General features: G+C 38.8%; 1 protein-coding gene across 7 annotated transcripts in view; it reads right to left on the bottom strand.

Annotated features, from left to right (window-relative positions):
- Positions 1–24,747, bottom strand: part of FAM117B (family with sequence similarity 117 member B) — a 48,040-nt gene that overhangs the window by 9,648 nt on the left and 13,645 nt on the right. The window contains exons 4-10 of one of the 7 annotated variants that reach the window (XR_008733753.1): positions 24,340–24,453; positions 20,229–20,372; positions 18,983–19,208; positions 18,010–18,130; positions 3,913–9,698; positions 2,732–3,293; positions 836–2,063 (exon numbers count right to left, since the gene is read on the bottom strand). Coding sequence is in view for 2 of the 7 variants with exons in the window: in XM_055719515.1 (XP_055575490.1) it covers positions 15,442–15,760; positions 18,010–18,130; positions 18,983–19,208; positions 20,229–20,372; positions 24,340–24,453 (924 nt within the window). In the remaining 5 variants the exon portion in view is untranslated. Of the gene's footprint in view, positions 1–835; positions 3,294–3,912; positions 9,699–9,852; positions 15,761–18,009; positions 18,131–18,982; positions 19,209–20,228; positions 20,373–24,339; positions 24,454–24,747 lie in introns of those variants that run through there. The other 6 variants (XR_008733751.1, XR_008733750.1, XR_008733749.1 and 3 more) reach the window with 6 other exon arrangements.

Genomic DNA, 24,747 nt, shown 5'->3' with positions numbered 1-24,747 from the left:
CCTCGTGCTCATTTGCCAATCTATACTGAAGCATGAAATATTTATCCTCCCATCACCACCACTTTTTCCCCCTTTTAAATCTTTGGCCTTATTGCATATTAAAATCCCGTCTATAAAAGATTATTTTTATAGAATTAAAAAAAATTATGAAATTAATAAATGTCTATACAGCACTGAAACTTAGAAATGGAATCTTCTTAAGCGTGACCAAAATTTTGACATATCATCACCTTCCTGAGGAAATATAAACAGTTCTGGTGTTATGAAGTATAACCAGAATTTCAGTAACAGTTTCTAAACACATTACTGAACCATTGTTACAAGCGGATTGAGAGAACATCATCATTACACATCTTGCACTTCAAAAATCAGTAAATTGGAGAGATGAAACAATAGGTCAATGTGTTCTTTCTTAAGAAAGATATTTCTCCTAGCAGTTACAGAAGTCTTCCTTAAAACAGCCCCACTGAAGAATGTGGAAAGAAGAAAAATGACATTTCCAGAAATATCAATAAGTAAACACAAAAAATAAGCTGGTGTCCAGAAGAATCAAACATTCTGTGCATGTTTTATTAGGAAAGAAATAGCTGCTTCCCAGAATTCTTTTTTTTTTTTTTTAAAAAAAAAAAGGACTATTTGCTGATTTCTAGTATTTTCCTTCAACTTGCAGTCTTTAATTTTTCTTCTTTTTCACCTTAGTTATAATAGTATAGCTGTCGTCTTCTTTCACATTACATCAGTTTTCAATTTCCACATTCCTGTTAGTATTATGTCCATGTGTAAATGATGACTGTTCATTAATTTGTATCTACCAAATTTTAAAAAAGTTACATACCTCTATAGCAATAACCTCCTTTCCCTGACGTCAATACAAAGTCAGAGGTATTTCCACTGAAGTAGCTGGTGTTGGCCAAATACAAAAGCAGCGCAAGGGAGAGGCAGGCTCTCCTTCTCTGTAGAGCAACTAAAATTTCAGTGCAACCTGCATCACGACCACTCTCTGATCAATTAATTCTTATTTCATTCAGCTTAACCTCCTCAAAGAAACTTCTGTCACAACAGAAAGTGGGACAGGTAGGACACATGAATGCATAGCAATTTTCTTTCAAGAAACTTGACACGCTAGCACAGCAATTAACAGTCACCTTAACAGACAACGCACACTGGACAGTATCGATCCATCCCAATCGTGCACATCCCCAGTGACCTAAACCCTCTTTGTCCCCTCGTGCCAGGACCCACGCAGCCACACAGGAAGGAACTTGCTCTCAGAGCGAATTTCATCCTCACGCAGCACAGCAGATTAGCAGAGGAAGAAATGCTATCACGTGTGATCAGCTACACGTCCACATGGGTCAGTTACAACTTTTTGGTGCAGAGCAAAGAGCTGCTCCATGGAGCCAGCCAGTTTCACACCAGCAAGGCAGAGCAGGAAGGGCAGCAGCAGGTCCTCTATAGTGCTGAAGTCCTGCAGGCTACTGCGGGCCAAGCTGCTGAAGCCGGCAGAGCACAGAGAAGCTATCAAGCGAGATCTTTGTACGTGTGCCCAGACTGTTGTATCTATAGTAATGCAGACCAAGTGGATGGAAATATCCAAAAAGGTAAAGGACCAGCAGCTTTATTATAATGTATTTTCTTTAAAAAAATTTTCAGAAAACACAAAGGGTGCTTAATCTTTCACCTGGTTAACTTAATTACCAGCAACGGGTAAGTTAAAACTTATTAAACATCTGAAAGACACCTAAGATAGTTTTTCTAGATGTGCGAATACTACAGGTTAAGGTCCAACACCACAGTGATGTGGTAAATCACTAAGTATCCCAGATCATCTCACCAGACATGCCAAGCAGTTCCCTCCATGCAGAGAGGCTCACATCCCCAAGTCTTAGAACTGCAAAGCCTATGGTATTGTTCATTCTCAAAGTGCAACTCCAGCTCTCAGTCGTTGGCTGTCTCCGTAAGGGGACTGCTGCGCACCAGAGGTGACCACCAACACCAGCGACGGAGCAGCAGTGCACAGCTGGCACATGCAGGAAACCAGTTCTGGCTTCACCTGACCCACACTTGGGAAGAAGGCAAAGAAAAGAGTTTTGTTTTCATTCTGATTTCAATGGCAGCTGTCGGAAAGCTGCTCAGCAGTTTGGAATGTCAGAAGTAGTCCCTTTGGAGCTAGAGTAGAGGGAGGTGGAGACAGCCAAGAGCACTAAGCAGATAGCTGCGTAACCATTGAGTAAAACTTACTGCATATTCGCAGATACAGAGAACTACATTCTCTGTCACGTACAGCTCAAATCTTGCAAGCAAGCCCTAAACTAAACCTTTTCTGTAGGCTTGTTTAATTAGTTTTCACTAAACAACTAAATAAAGGTACTGGTACAACATCTCTAAAAATAAATCTGCCAGTTTTACTGGAGGGGAAGCTACAATGTCTGCAAGCCAACAAAAATAACAATTTTTCATTCTACTTGAAGTTCAGGAAAAATATTCATGTTTGCCAAATAAAAAGACAAAACTGATGGGAACGGAAAATGTTTTCATGCTGAAAGAGGATATTACAAACAATGGAGACTCAAAGTCAAATCTCTCCTTATCCTTTTTAAAGGAACTTTCCAAAATGTAACACCCAATTATTGCAAGGATAATGTAACCTTTAAACAATACTACTGCAAATACTTTGTCATCTAACTTTTATATAATTAATTCTTTAACAAATAATGATGGGACTGATCACCCCCATGCATACACATTTGTTTGGGAATTTCTTCTGGCCTGCTGGCTTTAATTTTCAGCTCTTCTGGCAGTGTTTTTTCAGCTCAGGCCTATTTTTATTTCTGGAGTTACTCCAGAAGTCCAGAAGACAGAAGTTCAATGAAGAAACAATGCGCAGATAAGCAACCCTGATGATTCTCAGCTTTTAAGCCCAGAAAAAAGAAAATTCAACAAAAATGCCTTTAACACCTGTGCTTGAAATTACTCTTTGACATTTCTTAGTAATATTCTTCAGAAGAGAAAGCAGATGGAGCAGCTTTTCCATGCCATCAGCCTTAATACCATAAGCTTAGACAGCAACAATAAGTATCATATAAATCATTATTCCTCAGCTGTAGCTCAGATGGTTCAAAAAACCCAAATGCTGTGTACTGAAACATGTTAACATCATTAGTATTTCCACACAATGTGCTGCAAGGGGAAGAGGGAGTGTTTCAGCCCGCCAGACCATCAGTTGCACAACCTGAGATGCTAGGATACATTTTCAAATGCTTCCCAGTCGGAGGCACACGTGTGACAGTCTTCTGCAAAAGAGGAGAACAGCTGGCCAATGCCTTACAGCCACACCCCACATTAGGATGAATCAAGCCAATTATGGCTTAAAATGTTCCAATACAGCTACAGAGAGCAAAAACTTTGCTCTGTCCTCTGTACAGTGGCCAACAACCAGTTCTACGCCACTTGGAGAATTTGTTACTCCAAAGCATGAAAAAGTTTCTAAAGGTCCTGGACTTCCAAATGAGAACATGCACTCATTTAAGAAATGCCACCTGAAATCCAGTACCAACCAAATGAAGACTTTGTTACTTATAGAAATTAATTTTTCTTCCTGAAAGTAGGTTATACTACGGTTATCTGAGTAAGTTTACACATGAAGACATTACATCCCACTGTCCTACTTTACACATTTAAGTTTTGCAGGAGAGCAGACAACTAGAGAACTAACAGAAGAGAAGTAAAATTCTGTAATGTATTAGCAACTAGAAAATGGAAAGAACAGGACAAGGAGCCAATTACTCAATATATCCTAATAATACTCCAGGAATCTTGATCCTTTGCTTTCAGTATTGGAGAGATCATCCAGCAAAGTGAAAATACATTTTTAAGTCTTCAAGGTAGGCAGCCATCTCAGGAGTCAATTACCTGATCAGAAAGCACAGCCAGTTCCTCCAGCTTCTTATCTTCACAGCGCTGAAAATGTCAAAATTAAGCAATCTGCAAAAAATCATAGGTCCATAATATTTTCAGTAGGAAAGACTAGGTCTTACTTCCATTGTAAACAGCAGCAATGCTCTCCTAGCAAAATAATTCAGTTTAAAATGACTGTAATGTTATTAGGGGCAAGTCTAGATTACCAAGCAATCACAATATGGCACAGAAATGCTTGCACCATTCAGACCATAAGCGCATGTTGAGAACAACGTCAAAATATTCAGAGATAAATACAGCTGCTAGATGGGGAAGCTACTCAGCCACCATATAACCTGAGACACAGGCATCGCAAGGAACAGAAGCACGGACCTCTCTGCACCCTCGGCATCTTTTGATTCCACTACTGACTAACGCAGGCAGGAAGCAACTGTGTGTGGACCACCCTCTTCTCCAGGAAGAGGGCTGCATCTTCTGAAACACTTCTCAAAAATCTGTTGGGTTCAGAATTTTGTAATTTGAATTCACATTCTTCAAACATACGTTTTAAAATACTCAACCGGTTTGCTTTTTTTAGGCTACTATAAAAGAAAATAGAGTCAGAAATAGGCTTGGATTGCATAGAATAAACTGAGTTCTTGCACATTTTCCAGTAAATCTACTAAAAAAACCCCAGATTTTAAGATTTAGGTGAGACTGTCTTGCACGTGACAAATATAGATCTAGCGTTCCTTAAATCTGTATCGGTACTTCAGCCAAAAGCAAGAATCTCCAATTCCTACAATAACTGTACATATCATAAAGCATGTTTTTAAGCATGAAATATGTAGCGTCCAGCACTACACAAAAATCAGAAAAGGGTAATACCTGATGCAGTTAATACTGTCTACTTGGGCATTATTTCCTTAAGCTGCTCAAAGGAAAAACAAAATCCAAACAACTGGAATAAGTACCAATTTATAGCAAATGAGTCACCACCACATAGCCTGTGTCTTGTACTGGATCTAGTAACTATTTCACAGTAGTTGATCTCCAACTCATTATTTCTCAAAAAGTTAATCAGCAGAAGTGATATCATCTGAATTTCCAACGGAGAAAAAACAAACCACCCAGCATGTGACCTCTAGTCCTACAGTCCTTTTAGGCTCCCACTATACTTGAGAAGTTACCACAAATCCATTTTTTCTCTCTTTCAGAGGTCAACCACGTTTTACACTTCCAAGTGAAAGCGCTAGATGACACAATGTTAAGACAGCAGCACTACGCTCTTGGCACAGGGAGAGAATTTGTTCTATACTTTGCATACTCTAAGTTCCACTAGCGCCAGAAAACGTGCCAGTACGAAAAGAAAAAAGGAACATAAACACAGTATTTGACACTGGCTGTACTCAGTCTCACGTTATGGAACTCATGCTGAGGGACGGAGAAAAGGTTTAAGCAGACTGTGTTCTATCTTGGATTACAAAATATTTTTCGGTAAGAAACACCAACAGTTTCTACTTCACTAAGTCCTCAATTCCAGCTGATCTGTAACATACTTTGAACTGTTTCACTGGTTGAACGCAACAGTCTCCCACTTCATTGCACGTACCAATCAATGCAAGTCAGGCCAGCGTTTCTGGTTCGCTGAGAGACAAGAAAAAGCTTCAGTTGTTATTTGTTTGCCTATGGAAACATCCTGAGGTAAATTTAATTTTTTTTTTTTAAGAAAAAATCTTACTAGTTTTAAAAAAAACATTACTTGGATCTTTTTTTTTTCTAGCTGTTCAGAGTATGACTGCGGCTGTGACTGAAGCTGCATCAATGTGGTTCAGTCTTTTCGCAGACCTGGATCTCCTTTTGAATCCAGATGCCACCAGATATTCAGCAGATGAACTGCTTAACGTTTACAGAGTTACCCAACGAGCAAGTATTAATGGTATTTCGTTGCAGTTGTCTTCAAAACAGACTGATTTCATTTTACCATTACAAGGAATGCTTAAAATCCTGCTCCAAACATACACCCATCATCTGGCATGGTGGTGGACATTTAAGTTCCAAGGAGAACAACACTGAAGGATCCTACAATGAGCTTTAAAAGAAAAATCAGTTTCTAACACCCTGGGTTTGGGACATTTGGTAGCTGTTTGAAAGCCTATTAAGTTGGTGAAGTTCAATGCAGAAAAGATTTGTTTTCTGATGCATCACAGAGAGGAGAAGAGAAAAAAAAAAAAAAAAAAAAAAAAAGGACGACGGGATGGGACTAGATCTAGCTAATTACTTTTATCCCATGGCCTTCTAAAAATAAAATCCCTGGGGTTAGCAGGCAAATACTAGTTCCAGGAAAACACTCCAGGGCATACAATGGACTTTTAAAAATTGTTCTATCTTCAAGGAAATCACATGCTTCGGACTCACACCTCTGAGACAGCAAAACCGTATTTAGGACAAAGGTAGATAGGATGATGCTATCACTTCCCAACTCTGAAGAAGCCATGACTTCGTTTTTACCTGCACTTTGAAAGCTTTAGAACTGTTCTGCTGACTATCTGCAATTTCACAGGACCTCTATCGGCAACAGTAGTGAGACTGAGTATAGGTTCTACACAGTTTCTACCACAGTTAGAAATATAGGTCCAGTGTGCCAAGATGAGGGCACTTGGGAATCCCACAGTTAAAATCTTGATATTGCCAAAGAAATACACACAAAAAATATTCAGATTAGGTCAGGATGTAGCTCTTTTATGAATTTGCCTAGTACAAGATGACATTGGTCAAGCTCTGCCTTAACTTCTAATTAACTTCTTGCAGCATAAAAAATAGCATCAACCCTCTGTGGGTTCCAGTAAGCCTTCGGCCATAGAGAATTACACTGCAGGACGCAGTCTGAACTTTTCTTTTAGTTTATGCTAGTTGCTCTTCCATTTCAGATCCCATCAGCTCTGACTGAACAGCACTGGGTTGTAAAGGGGACTAACTGGGGCTGTGGCTCTAAAAAGAGAGGTATGGCATAACTGAAGGTGCTGTGGAAGAGAAGAACAGGCAGGCAGGTGATACTGCTTCAAACAAGCAATGCAGCTGAAGACATGTTTGTGAAACTATGGTTTTTGAATAGCTGTTTGATGCTGTCCAGAGGTTGCAGTTTAAGATCAGAATCACCCTGTATTGTGACTCCTGAACTAAGTGACCTGCCGCTTTCCCTGTATTTAGCTCCTGGTGTGGATGGATATTAGTGATTTGGGACGGCAGCTGCTACACACCTGCAGGAGATGCTGCCATCCATCCTACTCCTGGGGCAAGGACATCCCCTTGCAGTTTTATTTGAAGAAATTTGTTCAGACTTAGCAAACATCTCCCAGAAACCTGAAGGTCAACTTTATGGGCTGAAGACATGGTTTACAAATTCCTTCAAAAGTCATTAGGAAAAGTTCATTCTTTGTGTGAGGAAAAGGAATTGTTCCACACACAGCACAGGAACATGCTGTTAAGCAACCTCTTAACAAGGGATTAAGTATCTACAACTCACAGAAGGTTGAGAATGCTCTAGAGTTTGTTGTTTGTTTTGGGGGGGGGGGGGGGGTTGTGTGTGTGTTTTGTGGTTGTTTTTTTTTTTTAAAAAAAGAACAAACTGCTCTATTTAAAAAGAAAATGGAAACAAAAACCTCATCTCAAGAGAGAACTCACTCATAATTACCTGCCTGTTCAGCTTTGTTTGTAGTTTCCCAGCTGACGTTAACTGCATTAACTGCAGCAATTACAGGTAATTGTACCTGCAAATTGTACACCAAATTGTGCTGCAGCTCTTCATCTACCCTACACAGCACCTGAATATGTCTTGCAGCTGAGCAGTGCTTATATGAATTCTGTATACAGAATAATATTTTTAAGTCACGATTAAAATCTTGGATTTGCAAAAGCCATGCAAAAGATCTAGGCTAGGCCAGGACGTAGCCTTTTTGTTATTTGCCCAGTACCAACATCATAGGTCAAGTTCTGCTCTAACTCGTAATTAACTTCAGAGGTTCTGAAAGATGGAGTGCAAACAGAACAATTCTCAACTCCTGCCTATCTGACCCACACAGCCTGATAAATTCTGGCAGTGCTCACTGTTCACAAACGTGTAGTGGAGCACCCACTGCTAGGGAACAGGGAAACCTCCCCAGCAGCCATCTTCATCAACAAGGAAATTAAGTGTTTACAGTGAAACACTGCTTACACTGGTCAGCTACACATCTACAGTTAGGAAAGGCAGCCACAATCTACCATGTAACAAACAGCGTCTTCATCAACAGCCTCACCACAGCAGTTCGGTACCCCTGCTCCTAAGCGCAGGATTTAACCAAGTGTTCTACTTTGCTTGCAGTACATGTCTGGCAGCTGAACAGCGCTTCTGTAAATGCTGTATACAGGAGGAATATTTTAGGATAGTAGTATCTGAAAAGTTTCAAAGTCTGGGTGGAACAATCATCTTACACAACTTCCAAATGCTGACCAGAGCACCAAGAGGACAAGGGGGTAGGATAAAACACATGCAGCCTTGGCATACAATTTCTATACCAATTTTGTATGCAGTTAGACCTCTCAAAAAAAAAAAAGAGAGATACCTGAGAAATTCTCCTAACCAGTCTCCTGCCTGGATCACTCTCCAACAATCCAAGGAAACAAAATGAGCAGCTATCTAACTGAGGAACATAACTGCTCACAACGAGAACAGTGAATCAAGAACTGGAAGACTGTCACCGCTCACCACACAGTTACTCTTACAGTTCTCCTTGTCTTCGTAGATTATCTTTGTAAGCTTCTTAACGTGTCTTGCCATTTCCCTGTATGTAGTACAAGATGCAAAAAGAATTTAAACACCAGATGTATTTACAGTAAAGTCATCCTTACATACCTGAAACCCTAAATACCAGGTTTGTAATTAGTGGTGAAAAAATGGTTTAGCAGAGAATGTGGTCAACAGCCTGTTTAGTAAAGAATCAGTCTTGCTCACCTGGACACAGACAAATATCCACAGACAACTGAACAGCTGAAAAAGAACAAAATGTGAGAAAATATCAAATACAGAAAAGACTCTTGTGTTGGTTCCAGGCTTCAGCAGCTGTGAATTCCTCTTTTACATTTCAGCCAAGTAGTCTGAGTTGGGCACGAATTTACCCATGGACTCTGGCTGTGAAACTTCCTGCTGCTGTTGCATTTATTGGCCCAACCCTTTCCACCGATGGAAAAGCACAAGCCAGCCTTGCTTTGAGGAGTATACACAGGAAATCCTGCAATTCCTCAAAATTCAGGGAAATCTTCTACCTCTCTCTTCATTCTGGAAAGAAATATAGCCGACAATCATTTTCCAGAAGAGGAACTGCTCCAAGCCTTTCAGATAAATTAGACAAATTTAATACAAGAAACCCCAAAATACATAACTAGCTCATTATTTCTAACATAAAGGAGCCCGGGACCCGAATTCTGCTCATGAAGAGGCTTGTTTTGAGCGAACAGAAACATGCAGAATATGAGACTATTTCAATGAACAGTTTAAGTACCTTCCCAGGTAGGCTTTGGCAGCTGCGTTCTACTGAACAGTGTTATGAACCTACCAGCAGGAATCCAGGTCATTTTTCTCAGTCCTGTTCCCATACCTTCATTCCCAGGAGAACACATGCTGAATCTCTCTGTTCCCAAAATCCAGGGCTTGTGGCATCTTCCTCTAACAGCAGAATTGTAAAGTGCTCAGGAACTGATCAAACCTACTGCAGATGAAGATGGGGAAAGGCAGATTCTCAGGACTACTCTCAGAGGACGCACTGGAGGAATAAGGATAGGGATAAAGGTTAAAAATGCATATTATATTTGAAGTAAAAATGCCGACTGCCCTCAGGGTAAATCCTCAGGCAAATCTTTAAGCTGTCAGAGCACACAAAACACCTTGTTACTAAAAATAAATCCAAGACTAGCCCGTAGCTCAAAGTGATGACTTTTTATTTCAGGGGGAAAAAAAAAATATCCCAAAAACATTCCACTATTGCAGTTTGTAAAGTCTTCACTGTTTTCAGTAGAAACAGTTCACAAATCAGAACTCAAAATCCAAAATAATATTGTGCAAAATAGTACTGGCATAACTACACATAGCAAAGAGACTAGTGTAAATCAAGAATTCCACTGAAATTAGTTGAGCTGCTCCAGTTGTACACCAGTGTACATCACCTCAGAATAGGCCCTTTTTGCAGAATATCCCTTCTTCTTGCTAATAAAAATCACCTTACGTGCAACGAGTAACCTATCAGTACCACATATGCAAGAACACCTCCACAAGTTATCGTAGCGTAACACAGAAAAACGTATCAGCTGATTTCATACAAAGGCAAATCTCATGGCCGTTTTGGACACCCCTTTGCTGCTACCTTCAAAAGCTGCATGTTTCAATAAATGAAATAATTTAGAATAAAACCAAGCAATATTCTTCTTTATCTATCAGTACATTGACAATTAGGGTGGATGAGGTGTCCAGAAAGGTTTTTGATTTATTTTTTTTAGCTGTATTTTCCGAAGATAATTGTTTCAAAAGGAATTTGTGTAAGAAATGTTAACTTGCAGTGTTACCAGGCCAAGTCCTCTTCTGCAATTCAGATAAGACCTGTCGTCAATACTACAGAAGTCTCTGCAGTCAAATACAAATCCCAATGAAGAACTACTAAACAAAGACCATACCTTAAGTATTTACTGATACCATGCAATGAAATCAAGCAAGCAGTAACAGGACTTCATTTACATTTGGAGTATTCAGAAAGGGACCGTTGCAGTTCAGTTGGGGTACAGGACTGGAATTTCACAAAACACTTGTGAATAATTAACATTCTCTCCCCACTTGACACGCAAAGTAACAGTTTCGAAACAATGCATCTAGGTCATTCTTTATATAAACCAAATAAAAGCAGAAACCATTTTCAGAGTTGAACGCAAACTCTTGTCAAGAAAACACACAGGTACATCTCACAAGCTTTAGAAAAACAATTTCAGAAGAACTCTTTGATCACCATGTAACCAATTTTTCCACAGTGCTTTTCACCTCCCTAGGTTAGCAAGGGCGTACCTTCTGTTACCTTTTCTAAGAGCAAACATTTTTCTTTTAATACATGCCAACCTGGTTTGGGTCTAAGCCATAACGACATCTCTAGGCTATGACATTTGATGAAGGGCACACACTTAAACAATGGAATTACACGGAGAAAACATAGTCCTGACATTTTCAAGTGTTTGGATGTTTTTATGTCAAGGGTCTTTTTTGCAGCTTATATTCGTTTCATGAGAACAAGAGTGACACACGAGCTTTGCTCTTGAGATACGTGTAAGTGTGCATCAGTTCCAGATGAGAACAGATCTGCAAATCTGTCCATAAAGAAAACAAACAAAAAAAAGATTCTTACAAATACCAGTCCTGCCTCAGACCATAAAGATAAAAGCAGCAGACCTATGCAGACTATACGCATGCCTGTGCATGATGAGTCAAATGGAAATCAAGATATCCAAGCAGTCACCCTGCAGCACTGATCTTTGTAACTACAAGTCTCTGGTGACTTTCTGTGGATTTTCCTTTGCCCTTTCAGTTTCAAAGGGAAGCTGTCAGGTACTCAGCAAGAAAACATTCAGCAAGGAAACATGGACAGTGAGTTACTATGAAGACAGCTAGCATTTCAGAGTAGGCCAGGAGAGAACAGATAATACTTCAGCAATGGATTATTGCTGTATCACTGAATTCTATGCAACAGGGAGTTAGGCCTGAGGCAGAAGAAGGGTTAATGGATATGACTTTTTTTTTTTCTTCCCAAAAGGCTCAGCTTCAGTGTTTTCCAAAGCAATCTCAGATTCTGAATTCCAGTAAATTTTATTTTACAACCAACCAAAAAAAATAGCCCTGAGACCAAACATACTTTTTAAAAGCTGCTATTGCTTTACGTGAATCAAACACAGTAATCATTTACTTCCACAGTATACAATATTTAATTTTCACTCCCTTTTTTCCTCATTTGGGTTATATGTGTGCAATCAAGAATTTCTTTCCAAGACATATGTACTCAAGCATTATCTGCTACTTTTCCAAGTACTTAAATTTGTTGCTACAGGATTACAGCACCAAACAAGGAAAGAACAGTTGAAGCAGGTCAAACATTAACAAAGAAGTCCTCTTCCCTTGCGCCTTCAGTTTTTAAAAAACAAGAATTCCAACAGTCATAGCTGCCACCACAGACCTTCATCACAAGAACAACCACCTCCATCCTTGTGACTTATGTAGAATTTTTAACTGGAGGAACACCATTTACTATATCTCATAATCAACTGTCAGTATTACTGAACACTGCTACCAGACTTTTAAGTGTGGCTAAAAGTGTAAAATACCAAGAAAACTAGAATATCAAGTGTGTCAAGTTGTGCATAAAAACAGACCTTTCATTTTCTTCAGCTACAAAGTAGGCAATCAAGGAACTGACTAGGTCTATGCATAGTTAGGATTTAAAGTATGCCAAAAGAACATGAAGTCTTTCAGTAAAACTGTGCTTGAGTAATGCATGGGTCAACTCCCAGAAAAACAGAATACCCCACTCCATACATAAAAGAATTTTTAAAAAGGTTCATGTACTCTCAAAGCTATTTTGAAACTGATTTAAATATATAACAGCTCTGCTATGGCACAAGACAGCACATTAAAATTTTAAGGCTAATTTTTGTATGCACGCATGTAAAAGCTTGTCTCTGAACAAGAGCTGTCATATTTTCTTAATTCTGAGTCTTTAGCATGGATTTGTAATAAAGGAAAGCTGCCACAGCAATAGTAGAGTTGTCCTGCATATAAAAAAGACTGAATATTGTCCTGAATGCAGTTTGTTTTTATAAAAAGCAAAAACCTCACAAATATACATTTGGTTTTTATCAGAGCAGCTCACTAATTTGTACAGTACACTGTCCAATAACATACAATGTAAACTACCAAAGAGATGCTCAAGTACTACAACAACAGGTGCAAAAAGTCCCAGGGTAAGAAAGCCCACTGCTATTCGGGAGAGTCACTGTGATGAAAAACATCAGAATGCAGTTTTGGTGAAGTCAGTTAAGTCTCAAGGCTGTAATAAAGGCTATTTGTTAACTTTAGCCCTTTGGTTCTTAACCATTCAGTTAAGATCTCCTGATAAAGCACTAGGCAGTTTGGCATTGATGGAGAAGATCTTTACATGCTACTGTTACAGAAATAGAAAACAGACTTACAAGCACTTCCCTCACCTGAAAACCTATCTAAAGCAGTAATTTTTAGACTTCAAATTGCACTGTAACTGTTTCAGAAGAAACTAATTAACATACACAAACCTAGAAAAGAATTATCAACTGGCCAAATTCTATAAATTTGATGCACAAAGCCACATTATTTCAAAACCCTGTCCCTCAACAACTTCTTCAGCATAAATCAGAGCTGTTACTTCAGAACAGAGTTCTTCAGTCCCATCTGCACAATCCTGTCTATTTTGATGGAAAGAAAGATAGCAAACCAAGTTCTGCTTGTTTGCTAATTTAACAGGTCTAATATTTTAATACTTCCTGGTACATTTTTCATTTGCTGAATTTTTTGCATAATGTTTTAAAAAGGGTTTGTTATCCTATGAACACAGGAATGGCACATGCTAGTGTGATTTACACTTACTTGTTGAGCAAAGTACATTGCTATCATAGTTATTTATGTAGGATTTAAAGGAACAGTAAATGTGCACCAAAACCATGACTATTATTTGCACAGGTATGCAGGGTTGGTTTTTTTCTCCCAAGTGAAATGTCTGCAACCAAATTTAGCATATTAAGCACTGAACAAAGTTGTTATATTTGCAGTATCATCTTTGAATAGGTGCAGTTATGAGGGGACCTGAGTATGCAACTGCTCCATGGAAACGACGTATATGCAAGCCAGCAAGAACTGCTCATGTGTTAACAACCCAATATTCCGACCCAGAGACTGTCCATGGTTTTCAGTTACTTTGACATTACTGAATTTAACTCAGTAAGAGGTACAAGGTCAGCTTGTTGTATAAGTTGATACAACACTGGTATTGCAGGTCACTACAGTTTTTTGCATATCTATATTGTATTTACTCAAACCCAATTAGTGCACTCCAGGAACACACAAGAAACCTCACTGAGGTTCCTGAACAGTTTCTGCTTGCAATTGCCCTTCCCCCTCATTTTCATCTTTTATTGTAATTTCAAAGGAACCATGAACTGTTGCATATCAGGACAGACCAGGTATCAAAAAAGATCCTCTGTTTTACACATCAGCCTACATTGCTAGTCAAAAAGGGAGAATGTATCTGCTGCTGTAAACTTCTGTGTAACAGATACCATGCCTGACAAACAATCACCTTCAACGGACACACAAAACACCACTATGACAAAAGGGAGGAAACCATGCACAGGTATTTCAGTATTACGTGGCCAAAGTCTATAATACAGTGATGAGTCACATCAGAGCAAATTTGTGCCAAGAGTGATTAATGATTCAGGCTGACTAACTCCATTAAGCAGCCAAGCAACCCTATAAGAGGCAAGTGGCATATTTTCTGAAACAAAGAATACAGAGTAAACGGGTAACGTGTTTTTTCCCCACCCCTGCACAAAAATCCGATGGACAAATAGAATAATACTGGGGCAACTGCTTTAAAATGCAACTTTCCACTCAATAAACCAACATTGCTGGGATTCTGTGAAGGAAGTAGTTTTAAAAATGTGACTTACCCGAAGCACAAGCTTCCAATATAAAAAAAAAAAAGTACACCATATACTAACACTGTTTTTTGAATACTCTTCTGTTTTGAAAGTTTCAAACATATTAACTTTTCTTATTTTGTTTAGGGCTGAGGCTGTTCAGCAAGGTCACATAATTTGAGACTGCTGAAATACTTCAGCAATCCTTTGGTCCCAGTAGCTGTAAAACAGCCAAGTAAAAAAAGAACCTTCCCTACAAAAAAAAAAAAAAAAGGGGGGGGGGGGGGGGGGGGGCGGGAGAAAGTGTCTTCTAAACACCATCTGCTATGCACCAGAAAAGGCAAGTTTTTGTTACAAAATACACATTTTCATACAAAAGACATCTTGCAAAACCATCTTATTGCCTCTCCCTTTGTAGATTACAATGGTAATGGGATCAGCTGGTTGGTCTTGAGATTATTGTTTTAATGGGAAAAAGTCAAAGGACACACAGCATCACAACAACTGGTCCTTTAAATGGCAAAGGATTACGACAGCTTTTGTTTTCACCAGTGTTTAAAAAAAAAAAAAAAGTCGGAGAGAAACACACCCGGAGTCTTCATAAGCAGAAAGTGCAACATAGTATCAGCTGCTGCATCCTCCTGAACTTCTCAATGTGCTACCAAACTGTCAAATATACAAACAGTTCAATTATGACAGTGCCATAAATTGTTAAAACAATGCAAATAGCATGATCAGAAAGGTCCAGTCAACTGGTTCCAATTTCTTCCCAGTAGTTGCCCAGAAAAACGTCAAGACAAGCTAAATCTATCCTTCAGCTTCCTCAATATGTCCTGATTGCTGGAGTATAGAGGTCTGTGGTATTATTGTACTTGTTCCACGAGAGATCCTGTCCTGATCTGTGTTTGCAGACAATGATGCCATAGTAATGGGCTGTAACAAACTGGGCGTCACGCCAGAAGAGACAGACAGGCTGTGTGCAGTGCCCTTAAGTGTGAGATCCTGTGTGGGGAGAAGCGGCTTGAGGATGCTGACAAGACAGAAAGCAGAGCCACTTTTAGGAATGAAATTCACTTTGTTCTTGTCAGGGCAGTAGAAGGCTGGAATCTCGTGCAATGGTTTTGGCCTAGAAATAAAATACAATAGTTTCAAAATGACATTGAGCAATAAAATTTTGGCAATGGCAGGTATGTATGGCTGAACACACCACTAGAGACAGGTTGAGGTTTAAGCTTGAAGTATTTCAGCTACTCAGTAATGCCTTAGTGACTCGCACCATGCAGCAAACAGCAAGATAGTTTAAACTGCTTGTTTATGTATTCTACAAGATACACGTCCTTAGGGCAGGCTGTCTCCACACAGAAGGAAGCCACTACCTTCATGCTGTAGATAACAAACTCTGTCCATTTCTTTCTCATATGTTGGATATACCAAGTATTCTCAATCGTGTTCTCCAGAAACTTTCACAACCCAAAAAGTTCTGCCCCCGCCACCGCCCATACAGCAAGCCTCGTGAAAGCAAGCTGCCAGGGCAGCATTCCTAATACTGCTTATCTTGGAGCTGTTCATGATCGCAGGGGGATGCCCTTTTCCAAACTTTTGCCTCCTTTGCATGTTTGCCTGACTGTGGCCTGAATCTCTGCAAAAGATGAGCCCATCTTACTTAAAAACTCTATGCAAAGAGTAAAATGTATTATTTCCAAAGTGGCATTAATGATCAAGTACCTGTAACCTGGGAAGGAAGCATGGAACACATTTAAATCTTGCCTTGAAGTTTTGCCATTTCAGTATATAATTCAGCCAACTCTGAGACATGATTTATGAAAGAGACAGGTGGAAATTGTGGACAGCACTGGAATGCCTTCTGCGTTTATCTCTAACCCTGCAATGTAAATCTGCTAAGTTAGTCTAACTCTACTTTAGGACAAAACTATGGGAATCTGTTCCTCTCTGCTGGAAAATAACCATCACAAGTTTACACTCATTTTTACTTGTTGCCAGCACTGTCCTTTAGCCTATAACCTCCCCCTCTCTTCCATGACAGCCGTATGCACTTCCACCTTCATTCTACTAGGCCAAAGAAGCCAATCTCTCAGCATACTCTTGTAGGAGGTACTCTACTCTGAAAAGCAATTCTGTTCATTGGGTACATAGGGTACATTGTCACGTTAGCCGATTCTCCAATTATCCAGAAAATTCAGCCCCATTTATGAATTTTTTTCCAAAATGAAAATACTGTGAACTTCAAATAGAAGTAACATTAAACAAAGGTTGAGCTTTAAAGTTATGCTCATGTATTCCACATACATGTGAAAAGCAAGTACCAGACGTGAAAGATTTTTGCATGAGACTGCAGTGTCTTAAGAACTGCCATAGGTAGGTAAAAACAACTGTAGAAGCCTGTTTCACTCCACAACAGAACAGTCCTACAGCTATGGAGCAAGGACATCCAAAAAAATGGAAATGCAAGTCAAATCACAGCAGAACATGTTCTTGAAACAAGTGAAGACTATCTGTCTGTTGGCAACATACCTTATACACTCCAAAAATAGAAACAGGTAACTTAAGTTAGCGTAACCCTTTCCACATTGCTATGGAGAGGCCATACAGATCTCTTAAAAACCCATTTGCAGAGATCAGAGATGGAAAATACACAAAGGTACCTATAATTTTTTTAATTACTACTTATACTAGATAGCATTGTTGAGATAATACAGGCATAAGAGGATTATAACCAAATTATACTCCTTGTGCGATGAAATGGAATTTTTAACTACAGGTTAAGATTATTGCATACAAGTGACATAAGGGTACAAAAACTCCACTGAAAATGATAACAAAACCCACAGACTATTTCCAATTACAAAAGTCTGCTTTTTCAAAATAACCAAAGCATCAAATACCCAGGGTCAAATTCACTCCTCTGTCACTACAAGCTGCACAATTACGTAGATGTAGCTGGAAAGAATATGGTATTCAGAGTCCAAATTACTGGATGCACCCATCAAGCTGTGACATAGAAGCTGTAATGCAGGAGCATCAGCTAATTATTACATCTCTCTGTACCTGATGGAGTTCCTCCCACACTACCTGCCAGGTCAGAGAGAGTCCTCTCAAGTTATGCTGGTTTGAAAAAAATCCAAGTCTCAAAATTTTTATCTTAACACAAAATTCCAGCAATAAAGTACATGCATATATCCAGTATATGTCACACAAAATAAGAGAGATCAGGCTGTTAGCATGGTTTTAGTAACTGGATTAATAGTTTTGATCTGACAAAAAAATAATAATAATGAAAAAAATCAATAAACCAGTGGGTAAGTCTGAATATTGAATATTATTTCTTATGTAGGAAAAAAAACCAAACAAACTTACAAGCTCTCCTCAAAGACTTTCACCTTTTCACAGCCCTCTGGAGGTTCACGCTTGAACATATAGCTGTTGTTGGGTTTTGGTGAGGTAGCATATTTTGGCAAAGGGGAATTATTCCCATTCTCTGTAGGAAAAGATTATTTCATTACTTAAATGTGTCACACTATAAAAAAACCCCAATAACTATCTTTAAATGCCCCCAAATTGAAACCCACTTTGTTACCAACATTATAAAACTAAGAAACATTTTAATTTGCCTCCAAGTCTTCATCTGCAAATAAGCTTTCTTATCTCAGTCCCTTTCCTCCTTTCTATTTCTCCTCATATCACTTTTTCAGACTTCTCTGCAATCTCTGTTCTTTCCTAGAAACTTTCAGTTTTCAACTGTAGACCTGAACATACAGTCCTGTGCTGTCCCATCTAGCCAAACAAAATGGGCAAAAGCCACATTCCTTAAAAACCACAACAGGCTTATGTTAAATTATAAAACTCTCCTAGTGTATCTCAGAAGACCTCTGGTTAAAAAAAAAAAAAAAAAAAGTGATTAAAAAGCCCCAAACAGTTTTACTTTTATGGGCACATTTATAATGCTGGAAGGTTGCCCATTTTGCCTGAGATTACAAAAAATACCTGACACAAACAACAGAACTAGCCTACTTTGCTGTTCCACCTGTCACTGCACACTCTCGCTCTTCAGCTTGCTTAATGTACTTGATGAATCCATTATTTAAAGACAAAGTTGTTTGGGAAGGACATTCCTCAGTCACATCTATGCAGCTTCAGTTACAGAGCAGCAGATGTGTGCACACAGTATCTGGTGCAATTTGGAAAAAAACAGATCACTTACAAAAGAAAAAACTTCATTCTAATATCTCTTCATGGATGTGGGAAACAAACCCCCTCTTTTACTATGTGTTTATGCACATAGCAGTGACTTACATTTTAGCATTGTTGAAGTTTTAAAGTTACATGGTACCTTTATCTCTGGAATCGGCAAGAAGATCATCTGCAGAACACGGACTTTCTTCACTGCCTTCATTAGAGATGGTAAGAAATGAGATTGGAGATACTGACTGGGAGCGGCTGCTGTTGTTACTACCCCTGTCTGCTCCACCAGGTGTTTGGGTATCAATGCTGCGAGTACTACTACTACGCTGAACTAACGGAGGTGGTGCACGGTGCCCATCTGGAACATCTTGAGGCTGTTAAAAATAAAAGCTATCAGATAGGCGCTCTTGTCTAGCTAGGAATTTCTTTAAGTCCAGAAATGCTGAGGGTTTTTTCAGGTTCCATAAAACTGCCTGAAGTCGAAAATTATTTGTTACACAAGATTCCAACAGAAAATAAGTCAGGTTCAGAAACTAAGAACATTTTTCAAGACTTCACAGAACGGCTGAGCGCGGAAGGGACCCCTGGAGATCATCTAGTCCAACACCCCTGCTAAACAAGAGTCAGCTAGAGCAGTCTGTCCAGGACTCTGTCCAGCCAGGTTTTAGTATCTCCACAAACTATGACCCCGGAACGTCTCTGGGCAACTTGCTCTCGTTTTGAGCACCCTCACACTTTTTTTTTTTAATTTTTTCTTGTGTTCACATTGAATTTAATGTTTTTTAATTTACGCCCACTGCCTCTTGCCCTGTCACTGGGCACTACTGCGAAGAGCCCAGCTCCCTCCTCTTCATTCCTGCACATCAGATATTTATACACATTGGTAACATCCCCCCTGGGCTTTCTCTTCTCAAGGCTGAACAGTCCCAGCTCTCAGCCTCATCTCATATGAAAGATGTTCCAGTCCCTTAATCATCTTCGTGGCCTGATACTTTATTATTAAATTTATCTCTAAAAATAACTACAAATAAAATGAAAGTTAAAAACGGGCACGTTATGCTTCAGCTGAGATAGGAACAGTTCAGCATGGGCCAAAAGAAAAAGCTACTACAAAAACTCTGAGAACAGACCTTTTGTCTTTTCCCCTGTTTTACTGAGAGTTCTTATTTTGTATCACAGTAATCACAGAGGAAAAGGTTCAGATTCAAGCTTTAACTCTTTCCTTCTTTTTGCTTTCCAAAAGACTTTTCAACTACCTTTGTTAAAGAAAGCAGAGTTAACTCCAGACAAATTTAATTCAAGAACTGTGGAAAATAAAGCTTATGACTTAAGAAACCTCAAGGCAAAGGCAAAAAAAATTATTATAGAATGCAGTCATGGTGGCAGATACATACAACAAGCTGCTCCTCTTTGTCTCCCGTCTCCTTAATTATTATCTCAATCTCCTGATTCAGTCCTTCTACACTGTTTCGGAATCGTGATCCTGTTGATTTGGTAATAGGTATCACAGGAACAAGAGCACTCTTTGGGATGGGAGCCTGAAGAACCAGAAACAGTGAGAAACCAATGTAGATTTACTTAAAAAACACAGTTACTGATTTCTACCCAAAAGTGAACCTTGAAACAGAACACACCTACACCTCAATATCAAGGATTTAAATGAAACTATAGGGATTTGTTACAATGGATGCCTTAAGCAAAGACATGGACATCCTGAATTTTGTTGCAAAACAATTTCTAGCAGAGAAAGCTTTCAACAATCTAGTCTCAAAGCCTCCCTTGATATGGTCCGCCTCCAGCTTGACATCACTTTAAAAGTGAAAATTTAACAGTAAACATTTAAAAGTAATTTTGAAGCCTTTAGAACATACTCGCGTTCCTTCTGAAGTCAGCTGTAGCCCAATTTCACTCCCTTTGGATTTACCACTTCTAATTTCATTATAATACAATAATAATGAACGTCTGCTGTTACCTATTCCATAAACTTAAGATTGCACTGTTTGAAATGAAGACCAGCATAGTAACTATATTAAGCCAGAATACAAGGTTGACAAAAAATTTAGGACTACTTCCACAGAAAGAATAAAATCCCAAATTTTAATACATAGTTGCTTCAGAACTAAGATTAACTTTTTAAAAATCCGGTGTATTTTGAAAGACCTTATCCATTTATTCTTCCATCTGACTACAGCTCTGGTCTCCATTCTAGTTTCTCCATTACATTAACAACGAGAACAAAGGAAGATTCCACTGGTTTGGCTCCTGTTTACAGATTCAGTACCATGCAATTAATTCAAAATGCAACCTTCTCAGAAGCATCCTGAGATCACCTGAGGAGACCATGCCCTTTCTCCAAACCCCTCTTCCTGTAAAGAGAGGTAGAATGGAACATTCCCGGCCTAATGAAAAAACAAGCAAACAAACACCACTCAGTTGCTCTGGGGGGTGGGGGGGGGAAGTAGCTAGCAGCAAGGGTTTGATCAAGTTACTCGCCAACTATTTCCTGATTCCAAGTAGAGAGAAAGAATAGCTAACAAACTTATTCCACAGAGATAGTGCGGATTTCTTTCTTCAAACAAAAATCATAGAAGAAGCACAACTAAATAATCAGTTGGAGGCTTAGGTGGTAATAACCACTGTAAAAAATTGGGTAAAGCCCAAGAATTGTGGCAAAGCTTATGTGTTAATTAGTAGGGAAGAAAAGAGGAAATAAATCCAGTGGAATCGCTTCTTTTAGTTTTAACAACAAAAGTAAGCCACTTCCAAAATGTTAAACAGAGTTTACCTGGTCTCTTGTGAAGGGACTACCAAGGCAATTTCCTAACACATTTTCTCTGTCTTGTCAGGAATCCAACAACTTGAGCTCAGAAATCCATGTGTGACCCTCTAGAGTCAACAACTGCAATTTTCCTTCAAGTTGGGAATGTAAAAAAAATTTCTAAATACTCCCGTCACTAACTGCAAGTGTTTCTACACAGTCCTTCCCACAAATCTTGAAGGAACTGAGCTGCTGCCAGAAATTCTAGTTTAGCAGTTCCCTAAAGGAATGAAAAAGCCTAGGAACTTTGTCCTTGATGCCTACAGTTACAGATTTTCACTCCAACTTAGAAAGCAGCCTCTAAATGCCATTAATCTAAACCTTCACTTACTCTTTTTGAAGCCTTCTGTAACTTTCCCCCTTTGCAAGTAGCTCGACACAGATGGCACAAAATTTACCAAGAAAAACAATGGTTTGTTTTGTAACACAATGCTGGAAAAGCTGCTTTGCCTCAGTTTATATTTTATAGTCCATTTCACAAGCCCAAAACCTAATTATCTGTTGCGCAATATTTTATTCATGTAATCTAAAATTTGGCAGAACGCAAAAGGCCTCCATACAAGCAACAAAGTTTCATGAGCATGAAGCAATTATGATTTTTAAATTATACACATAGTTTTGGGGGGATACTTTTCAGAGTAGGAGCATCACTGTTCATTGTCACAATTCAAACCCACAAAGATTATCTAATATAAAAGCGACAATACCTTAGCATTCAGAAACCTACAGGTTGTAGAATACCAAGCCAAACCTGTTAGACTGCATGTAATTCTCCAGCATACTGAAAGGCCTACACCTAAAGTTCCTCAGTACATTGCATTTTTTTGTTTGTTTGGAATGCCTCAAGTGCCCACAAGTACAGAACAAATCTTCAAACAAGTTCTACAAATTTGGATAACCTGCACCAAGTATTTTGACCTGTTTTGTTGGTTTGTTTTTTTTTAAACATGTCTCACCAATTTTCATAGGCTTTCTCAAAAACCTCTTATTTACCTTTCTTCTTTCATCATTTTGGACTGTTTTGTCCTGAGCTACAGCAGTCACTATCAGCAGCACACTACAGTGCACCCATACTTCAGTAAAGCAGATCAAAATGCAGGAATTTGTACTAGGCAGCCTGTTTCAAATTCAAACTGTTCTTCTGCTATACAGAAGAGGAGATGGATGAAACAGCTTCTCTTTCGAGATTGAATACAGTACTTCAGTAGCACAGAATTCAAACTGAATTCAGGAAGCACTTATGTCCTGAAAATTCATGACTTCTAATTAAATGAACTACAGCAGGGATAAGTTAGGGTCTGAGACAAAAAGATGCTACCGATTTGTATACAGTAGGAGTTAAGAGCAACAGTACAGGAGAAATTCACAGTGCTGTTCTACTTTCTTATTTCCTGTCTTGAAGTATAAAAGACTCACTCAGACACCTGACTTCCATCTACAAATGCACTCCACTGCTCAGGACTGTACGTATGGTTCTCCCTTCCACTTTTTATTTCATCCTTTATCAGAATGAGTAAGTACCTGTAGAGCAGGACACATGCTGATGTCACAACAGCTTCCCTCCCTGGCCTAAATTATTTCCAGAAGGATGGAACAACAGAAAGGAAACAGTTTTCATTAACTGGTAGAAGTGTACGGTATTTAATAGAACAATGCTAACTGCATTTCAGGAGTAATTGGGAATATGATTAGATTTGCAGAGAAGCTTCACAGCTGAAGTACTTCCCTAATTCACAACACTGACAGTTCCACAGTTTCTTTCAACTACACTGATCTGCATGACAATTGTGAGGGATTTGTTCTTTTTGCAACTGTTAAAAACTTGTGTGAGTATCAAATATGGGTTCACAAGGTATCAGTAGGGGCAAAAAAAACCCTTCTGAAAAACTAAGAAAACCAATAGGGAAGTTTAGTCAAAGTTACTAAGACAAAACAGACTTGAAAAAGGATGCGTCTCTAAAAGCCTGTAATTTTTTTCAACCTGCTATCAAGTTAAAATTATTATCTGTGAACCTGACCTCATTACCAGTCTTGAGACAAACTGCACACAGAACATGCGGTAGCCTAAACATTACAATTTGTGAAGTTATTACTACTTAAGTCTCAACACATGATAAATGATGGGGAAAAAAATGATCTTACAAAGGCTGATCGAAGCCATCAAGAGTATACTTTTAATAGAGTAGGTAAAAATCCCACTGAATAGTTTTTTGTCAGGTAAGCTCTCTAAATCAGTCCATCACAGAATTAGACAACTGCTATTGTAAAGACATAAAACATGATCAGCAAAAAGTACAATTTTGAGTGTATCTTTATACCACCAGTTTGCTCTACGCCATATTCTACATGCAAACGTGTAATGAAAAAGATAATGTATGATTTTAGATTAAACTTGTCTGTCATCCTTTTGTACAGTCTGCAGAATGCACTTTATGAGTCTTGTTTTAAGGAAAGATTAATTATCTAAAATTCTTTGAAAGTGGGAGTTCAAAGCCAACCCAGTCAAGTAATAAAAAGCTCTGGAACCCCATACACTCAAGGAAGTCAAATGAAATTAATCTATTTCATAGAAATCACCCCTAGCTACAACATATTTAGCTGTATGTCATACTTCCAAGTTCCCTTTAAGAGAAATCACAACCTTGAAAGGAGTTAAAAATAGTATTAGCTACCCAATATGCCCTTACCTGACTGTGGTTAATGGCTGCATGGTTACCATGAAATGGAGACTGTCTTTCTTTATCGCGATGATGCCTACTGCTGTGTTTGCTTCTCTGTAATTGTTGACGCAATTTTGCAATCTAATGAAGGAAAAATTCACATTAGATTTCACCAGATGTATTCAGATACACATAGTTTCATTATTCCATCACTTAGTTAAAATTCTTTACTACCACAATGCTCATAATTATTGCCAGCACTAAATCAGACTCAAGTTCTTGCAAACCTAATATATTAGCTACCAGTTCAGCTGAAGCTCTGAAGGTTTAATGAAAGAACCTGACGTACGTAAAGTTAGAAAGTAGTTTGGTCACTGCTGTATTTCCTCTTTTAATAAAGAATGTCACCTGCATTTGACACTTTCCCACATACTC

This window comes from Falco cherrug, chromosome 8, assembly GCF_023634085.1.
Source record: "Falco cherrug isolate bFalChe1 chromosome 8, bFalChe1.pri, whole genome shotgun sequence".
NCBI classification, from domain to species: Eukaryota; Metazoa; Chordata; class Aves; order Falconiformes; family Falconidae; genus Falco; species Falco cherrug.
This window is presented reverse-complemented; position numbering and strand designations above follow the sequence as displayed.